Raw genomic sequence first — 8,906 nt, 5'->3', positions numbered from 1 at the left:
AGAGGAAAGACACTCTCGACATTCTTGACTTCATTTTATTAACAAAACAAAAACAGGCTAGGTAGCAAGCAGGCAGACTTGTAACATGCGTGACTATAAGACAATCCTCTTCTCCTGCAGTACTATATTCAGTTCTTCTACTGCAAAACTAGGGTAAATTCAAACTCCTATTCACACATAGCTCCACCTAGCACTAGGGATGAAACAACATATATCCCCCTTAATATCTTTCCACTCTTCAAATCAAAGGCACTTTTCTTTACTATTGCCTTTTAGGAGAATATGTACAAGGGCATTAAGAACATGAAGTTACCCTTATTTTGTTTTTTCAGAAAGAGCTCAAGTAACTTTTATTTCAACTTGTGTGACTAATCAGTAGGTGTTAAACATTAGGAGGATTTCACAAAAAAATGAACAAGTTAACAAGTTCAACCCCTACATTTGTACTCATTGACATCAATTAAATCATCAAGAGTCTTCAGTCCCTGCAAAAAATCCTTAGTCCATTCAGGTGGTCTTCTAAGCCTGACTGGTCTGGCAGGTGGTGTTGGTATATCTGTTTGTGGTGCAGCTGGTGTAGTTTCAAAGTCCACAGGTGACAGCTGACTGTCAACCCCCTCTTCCTGAAGAGAGACCAGTGCAAGGTAAGATGTTCTCCAGCAGCATCCATCTGACAGCAGGTATTTATAGTGTCCTTTCTTTCCCACCACTCTGAGTGGTCTTTTTTTTCTACTGTGAAGGCAACCTGCCTTGATGACAGTGGTTTGAGTTGTGGAAGTGGACGTGCTGACACATGAAGTTGAAGGTGCACATAGGCCTGCTATACAATATATATATATTTCACAGGAAGAGGAAAATGTATGTTTTTATGTTTTCTAGTAGTCCTATGTCCATCTTTTAAGTGAGCCTTACCAAGAACACACCATGCTAAGTGAATCATGAACATAGTATGACACCATCACGACTGAAAACACCTCAATGTTCTCCTGTATCAACTAATATTTTTAGAGTAAAAAAGTGAAACACATCCTGTGATTGGTTTATTCTTTTTTCAAGGTACACAGTTAACTTGTCATTGTACAAAACAGGGTTGCAAAATGAAATGAAAGTTGTATCCCCTTCATGCTACACACACATAGAACATGAGCTACAGTATTTACAGATATTTAAATTTGGAATAGAACACAATCAAATATAAAATAAAATTATATATAATAGAAAATATTTTTTATTTTTTTTTTTACATAAACAACTGATTTGTGATGGCCTGTCTAATGGCTGCTCCAGTGGGGTGATCCAGGGTGATGGGGTCCACTGAATCAGGTGCCACCAATGGCACATGAGGGGCTCTCTCCTTTTGGATGGTGGCGATGTTGTGAAGTACCACACATGCCATTGTTATCTGGCAGGTCCGCTCAGGAGAGACCCTCAGGCCACTGAGACAGTTAAAACAGGACTTGATGACCCAAAGATCATCTCTATCCTGCCCCAGCATTTACTGAAGACCACATTAAAGCGCCTCTCTGGTGGTATCTGTGGGTCATGATAGGGGGTCATCAAGTACTGTGTACATGGGTATCCTCTGTCTCCCAGTGGCAGTCCATCAGGGAGAGGAAATTACTTGATCAGTGCCACAATTAAACAAGTAATAGAACCAATTGTGTATATTTTCCATACTTTGCTCAAACGTTTGACCCAGTGATGACTCCCAGAAAATGTAGGAGTCACGAAAAGAGCTGAGCCATTTAGCCTCCACACTTTTTTCCACATCATCAACTGGTGCTCACAAGTCATCTTCAAAGGCATTTCAAGTTAATTTCACAATGAAAGCACTAAAACAAAAAAAGGTACCAGTGAAGGCTTTTTAAAAGGATAATATATATTTCTGACAATTTTTCTGACAAAAGTCCACTGTGCACCACTATTACAAATACAAATTGTTACAAAATAATGAGTGCATTTAGATGTAATATACAACTCTTTATTATAATGCTGAAATAACATTCAGTCAGATGCAGTTCTTGTGCCAATGGATGAACCTTGTGATGAACCCAAACGTGGTGGTTTCCTCACCGATACACAGCTGCAGGAAATTCTGCATTTGGACAGATAAGACATAATTGTGGATGTAACCACAAGCAGCCCATTCAACAGAGGAGGTGCAGTGCCCAGCGTCCTCAGTGTCCTCAGCCTTAATTTCACCCTGTCCACCCACCTTTCCATCCCACTGTGCCATAACAATTCTAACATGGTCGGAAAAGGACAATGTGTAAGTAAAACTAAACAAGGCGCTTTTGTCACTGTTATGTCATCACACAAATATTATCAGAGAATTGTCCTTTCCAGTGTATGACGGTTTCAATTTTGTTTGTTGAGTCTGTTCTCTGAATGGCTAGTTTCCTTCATGACTTATGACTGCTATTATGCTGCTTTTCTACTCTATATTAATGAGGTAGAGAGACAGACATAAAGTCAGAGTTTCTATTTAATGTAGAATCTGTGATCTGTCCTGCCCATGGTCCTGATACTTCCTGCCTTGGTGAAACTTAATGGCTAAATTTATATAAATAAATATTCTATACATTTATGTAGAGCTTTCATCCAGAGCATTTACAATTTGCCTCTCATTCACACACACTCACACAACAAGGGCAATGAGCTACCATGCAAGGTGCTGGCCTGACCATCGAAAACAATTTGGGGTGCAGTGTCTTCCCCAAGGACACTTTGACATGTGGACAGGAGAAGCTGGGGACTGCCCACTCTACCACCTGAGCCTTAGCCGCCCAGAGCTTTTTCACAAGCTTAAATTATTGATATGATATGAATTAAAATTTAACCGGAGAATGAGAGTTCTAAAATTGACTTGATGTCCAGAGAGAGAAGATGTATAGCTCTTGTTGGATTTCTTGGAACTACAGAAACACTCACAATTGAAGAGCGGTGTTACGGAGCGGAGATTCTTCCCTCACAAACGATCTTTAGACACATAAACTGACAACACATAAGTTTAATTTTGGCCTGCCATCAAGTTGCTCACAGAATTAACGTTAACTTTAGCGAAAGTTGATATGACCTGCTATTTGAATGTTTGGTACACTGATACTCTTTGCCAATGAGAAAGAGAGAGTTTGAGTCAAGATAATTCAGTGTATTTGGCCAACCAGGATGTCAAAATTCAGTTTATTGCCCCAGTGTGCCCAAATAATTTTTCACACATACAATTGCATATACAAAATGCGACTGTAGGCTGTTGTGAAGGAGAGCAGCACTCAGCACTAGCAGGCTGAGGTGGACAAAACACAGTATAGTACAGTAATGGCTTTATTTTAGCCAATACAGATTCTTAAAAATCTGGCCAGATAAGTCCCAATCCCTTATGATTGGCTTGGGATATGTCTAGTTACTGTGTGAAAAAGCTTAGCAGTCTGGCAAATTAGAAACCAAAATTATACTATTATTACTTTTTCAGCATTACTGCATTAATCCGAGAAACAATGTGTTCATCACAAACATGTTGTCTTGCTCCTCAAGTTAAATCAATTCCCTGAAATCCACATTAATGGACTGCTGGACCTGCTCTTTTTGCCGGCTCAGGGTCATGACTACTACTGACACATTTTATTTATCATCACTTTTAAGACTTAATATGGAATACCACACTAGTTCACAAGAATGCATTCTGTTAGATATCCCTTATATAAATACAGAGCTGGGGAAAACTGCATTCACCTACTATGCTCCTCATAGGTGGAAAAGCTGCAGGACTCCCTTAAATTAGACAAATTTTTATCCCTTAAACATATTAAGATTCTGTTGGACAATGTTTTCTGTAATGAATGCTCCTGTTTTTCTTAATGTGTCTGTTTTATCCCTGTAATGTACTTCATATTACTGTCTTATATAATTTGTCTTGTGTTTGTGTTGTGTTTATGTTTGGTATAAGATTATTGGTTTTACATTTTTTTTTACACTTTTTGTTATGATTTGTTTTGGTTGTGTATTTGCAGGCCACCATTGTAAATGAGAGCATTGCTCTCAATTGGTTTCCCCTGAGTAAATAAAGGTTTTCTTCTAATAAATAAATGAAATGTAAGATTTTTGTCTCATTTGTTTGATTGTGTCTCTTTAATATTAGGACTTGTGTGACAATCTGATCACATTTTAGGTCATATTAATGCAGAAGTAGAAAAAATTCTAATTTTAATGCAGACTGCAAGGTGTGTGTGGCCTCAAAGTAACTCATATTAAAACAGAATGAAAATCATTGTTGTTATAAGAAACATTTTCACTTGTATCAATCTGGATGTGATGGTAAACATTATAACCTTATTAGTGAAAACAATAAAGGCAAGTTCAGTATGGTGTGATGTGTACATGAGGCCGTGTCCACAAACTGCAGGAAAAAAGCCTGTTTGTTTTCTGTGAGTAAAACTAAAGATCAGTACTTTCTGTGTGGTTTCTCTGAGTTCCAATCTTTTATTTTATTCTGTCAAACATCTGTGTGATCATGCAAACTGATTGAACTCCTTTAGCTGCATGATGTCAGTCTACAGAAGAATGTTTGTCTTCCTGTTATGATGTCAGCATTTATGACAAATCCATTCAAGAATGTAAAGAGTTCCTCAGTCAGAAACACTGTTTCACACTCTCTCATACCAGCTGAACCGACAAACATTCGTCTGCGGAGAAAATCATCTGTCAGACAGTCAACAAGATTTTATGTCTATCTCACGTTTTAGATCATTTTCAAGATCATCAGCCACCATGGCAAGAAGAGAGAGCAGAGCCAGCAGGGTAAGATGGTCAAACCAGGATGTAACACTGCACTACTACACAAGTATATGCATGTTTTAATGACTTCATGTTGTGTCTAAAGCTTACAGTAGACAAATACACTTTTCATCAACACAGATGCAGTTTGTAATGAGATTACATTTAATACTAATTTACAATATCATCTTAATTTAAACTCATCTCTCACAGTCAGTCAGATGAAAACATGGATACATGTGAATGTCTGTCTGGATAAATACCTCAGATTAATTTGAATACATAAACAATAAATAAAGGGTTTATTAAAGGGTTCCAGTATAAAGTGTAAATGTGATATCTATTTCCTCTCAGTATTAACAGATTGCTGTTTTCCTGTAAGGAAAAAAAAGAGCCATCAGTGATATGAAAATGTCTTCATGTATTTCTGTGTTTGTGTTGCACAGGACTACAACAGAGGGATGGAGAAGATGAGGAAACACATGGAGGCTGAGATGCAGGAGAAGGAAGAAAAGTTGAGGACTGCTGCTAAGATCATGGTCCTAAAGGAGATGGAGTCCTGGAGAAGTGACAGAGAGCAACTTCTGGATGAGAGGAAGACCATGCAGAAGAATCTCTCTGTCACTGAAGAAGAAAAGAGGAAGTTGAAGAGTGACGTTCAGGAGGAAAAAGACAAGAACAGAAACAGAGAAGAAGAGATCTGGTCTTTTCACTGCCAGCTCTCTACTCAGAAAGAAAAATATGACTCCGCCAATGCTCTCTGGTGGAGGAAGCTGCATGAAGTGCTGGAGAAGGCAGCAGGGGCAATCAAAAAGAGAGATGAGCAGGTCATCTTTCTTGAACGGAGCCTCCATGCTGAGAAAGAAGACACAGAGAGGAAGAGAACCTCTGTTGAGGAAGAGTCCAGCAGGTTGGAGAGCGTGAAAGAAAGCTGGCGGCAAAAAGTCAGCCAGCTTGAAGACACTCACCCTCTAACTCAACTCTAATTTCCCCTTCAAAGGTCCACATACTTTTGCCATGCACAAATATGTAACATTGGGTCATTTTCCTCAATAAGCAGCAGTGGGTTGCAGATTGTACAGGTAACATTTTTATCAGTGCTTGACTATGCAGATGTAATTCAAATGCATGCTGCTGTGCTGCCCACACCCTCAAATGCATTGATGCTGTGTATTACAGTTCTCTTAGATTTATTACAGGTGACAGTTTTAGAACTCATCATTGTATCCTATGTGAGAAGGTAGAGTGGACATCACTTACCACTCGAGGGGAACAACACTCTTATTTATAAAGCCATCGTAAATGAGCTACACACTAAGAAATCAAGGTACAGGAATAGGTACCAATGCTTTGTCGCTCCAGCTGTACCCTAACAGGGTACAAGCACTGCACCTTTGAACGTGGTACTTTCTTGTCTGCACCTCTAAAAGAACATTTCTGCACCCCTAGAGACAAAAATGTACCTTTATGTCCTGGTACAAAAATGTACTCTTTTGAAAGGTACAGAATTGGTACCTAATGAGGTACAGCTGGAGCGACATGTCATTTTGTACCTTTATGCGGCAAAAACGTACCCTTAAATTCAGAGACAAAAACATTTGAAATTATTCACCAAAATTTATTTGAAGAACAATAATAATATTTATAATTGGGTAAACAGAGTCCACCAGAAATTTTGGGACAAGAGAGAGTGGAAAAGCTGATCCCGGGAGGTTTCCCATTCCAAATAAAATACCTACACATAGAGTCAAGATCCTTAAAAAACTATGAAACTGATTTGTGGAAGTATATTCATTTTTATAAGAGACATGACCATGGAAACCAGCATCTAAAACAGACCATCTGTTGAGATCTTTCTTCACTTCAGTAAGAACTATATTGAAATGATCTATGTTCAGGTGTGACATTGTAGGTCTGATTTGGATACCTAAGTAAAGCTATGATTTTGAGACTGGAAGGTGAGTTAGATCATGGTTTATACTTGTCATATATAGTGGCATAAGTATTGATTTTGACCAGTTTATTTTATAACCAGAGAAGGAGCCAAACATGTGGAAGAGATTCAAAACATGGGGTACAGAGTTAGCTACATCTGAGAGGTACAATAAAATGTCATCTGCATAAAGAGAAATATGATGAGGTGTTCCTTTAATTATGATAGGAGATATGGCATGATTTTCTCTAACTGCCTGGGGTAATGGTTCCAATGAGAGGGCAAACAGACCTGGGGAACGCGGGCAACCCTACCTGGTCCCTCTTGTTAAAACAAAGTCGGAAGCCAGGGTGAGTAGTTTGGACATGTGCAGTAGGAGAGGCATATACCAAGAAAACCATTTTTATAAAGGAATATCCAAAGCCAAAGCGTTAAAACACAGCCCATAAATAATTCCAATCCACACAATCAAAAGCCTTTTCTGCATCTAAAGATAAGACTGCCCAAGAGTGCTCATCAGAGGAAGCCTCAAGTATATGTAATAAATGGCATATATTGTTGGAGGCCCAACAGCTCTCAACTAAACCCCCCTCCCCATAACTATTTCTGGCTACTTTGTATTTTTATTTATCTAATGTATTTAGCTGTATGGAAACATTTTGCCTTCTGTGTGAAATGTGATAGCTTCTAAATTCCAGCTGACCAGAAAAGACAATTAAAATCCCACAAATAGCATTTGAAGTTGTGTATGTGATTTATTCCTTCTTCATTTACATTATCAGTGTAAATACCATGCTAAAGTGAAAAATTGCAACATCATATTTTGCACCTCCAGCAGTTATTTGCAATAAGCTTAGCAAATGTCCCCACAGTTATTTCAAATTTAAGCATATGGCATACTAGTACTTTCCTTTAAAAGCAAGTTTACTGTCTTCGTTATGTGTCTTTCAGACATGGCTGAGAGACAAAGGAGCTACATGACCTTCTTACCATGCAAAACTACCATTTTCCACAATTCTGAACTACATTTTGGACACATTGAGCAGAGCACTATCTGAGCTCTTTTCTATCATCACATACCTGACAGTTTTCATATATGCTATGGAGTGTTCCAGCTGACATTTCCTGTATGTAAATGTATGTAGTGCATATGGTGCTTTGTGTGGCTGTTTTATGTTTAATGCCTGTTTTATGTGTTATGCAGATTTATGTTGATGCTCATGGACATGTTGTGTAGGTGTGGGGCTCCTGCTGGAGGCTTCAAGTGAACTGGAGTGCAGTCCTCTGCATCTTCTTATCTGTTTATACAGCACACTCCTCATTTAACCATTAGTCATGACATACACACATTTGCAGACAAACACACTTGCATGTTCAAATACATCTAAGTATATACCCATGTGAGTCCTAATTTCACCACACTACACTACTACTACTTTCAGTTCACTAGTATTGTATGCACAGGATTGCATATATTAATGCATATAAAGACCTACCAACATACATGTCTGTCACCATAAGATCCCAGCTAAAGTCACATACACACCAAAAATAACACACGATTAAAGCTGCAAGCAGCGATGATTGGGCCCTCGTACCTTCATGCACATTGGGATGTGCTGCAGTCAAAGTGCTATTATTGCAGCAATACATTACATTTATGATACATTAGCCAGAGGGCAACAGACATGGATATGCATTTTCTTGAATATTGGACATTGCATGTGGGAGATAACTATCACTTACTATGTGCACTATGTGGTGCTAGAAAACACGCAGTAAATGTACATTATGTTGCTGCATATCAAATGTATTTTATTGTATTTATTTATCGGGACAGTGTACAGTTTTTAACATAAATGATGCACTGTAAAAGATTTAGCTCCAAGCTAATTCTCATCTGCAGTCCCCTACAATCAAAACATATAACAGCACAATAACAAACAATACAAAGCAAAGCAACACATTATACAAAATACAAAGCTACACACAACAGCACATCACATACACCCACAATGTCAACCAAAAATCGACAATGCAAGCATGTCAAACCAAAAGCAAGATCATTTGCAGTTCCTAAATCTGAGATTCCTGAGTTCTTTTAGCTTAAAAAAGCTGTTCGAAGTCATACATCATATGATTTCTTATTTGGAGGTTTCTACTGAAGATAACTGCTTTGTCTTCCAAAAACTATGGAAGC

At 38.3% G+C, this 8,906-nt stretch overlaps 1 protein-coding gene across 2 annotated transcripts; it reads left to right on the top strand.

Annotated features, from left to right (window-relative positions):
• The first annotated feature begins 4,667 nt into the window (after nt 1-4,667).
• On the top strand, nt 4,668-8,295 carry LOC121909084 (vicilin-like seed storage protein At2g18540). Of its 2 annotated transcripts, XR_006099365.1 has the most exons (3): nt 4,668-4,797; nt 5,220-7,056; nt 7,658-8,295. XR_006099365.1 is itself a non-coding variant. In XM_042429480.1 (2 exons), exons 1-2 carry the CDS (start codon nt 4,723-4,725, stop codon nt 5,757-5,759), a joined length of 615 nt encoding a protein of 204 aa, XP_042285414.1. In that variant the 5' UTR covers nt 4,668-4,722; the 3' UTR covers nt 5,760-7,309. The 2 variants fall into 2 exon arrangements, 1 of the variants encoding a protein (XP_042285414.1); XM_042429480.1 differs by lacking the exon at nt 7,658-8,295 and having other exon boundaries at nt 5,220-7,309.
• The last annotated feature ends 611 nt before the right edge of the window (nt 8,296-8,906 follow it).

This window comes from Thunnus maccoyii, chromosome 12, assembly GCF_910596095.1.
Source record: "Thunnus maccoyii chromosome 12, fThuMac1.1, whole genome shotgun sequence".
Lineage (NCBI taxonomy): Eukaryota > Metazoa > Chordata > Actinopteri > Scombriformes > Scombridae > Thunnus > Thunnus maccoyii.
Note: the sequence above shows the minus strand (reverse complement) of the source record. Positions and strands in the feature narration are given on the sequence as shown.

What these genes read in the sequence shown, in the direction of transcription:
- LOC121909084 (XM_042429480.1), top strand. Translation starts at nt 4,723, where the DNA reads ATGTCTATCTCACGTTTTAGATCATTTTCAAGATCATCAGCCACCATG. An exon ending in GAGAGAGCAGAGCCAGCAGG is followed by an intron (nt 4,798 to 5,219) that starts GTAAGATGGTCA and finishes TGTGTTGCACAG; the next exon opens with GACTACAACAGAGGGATGGA.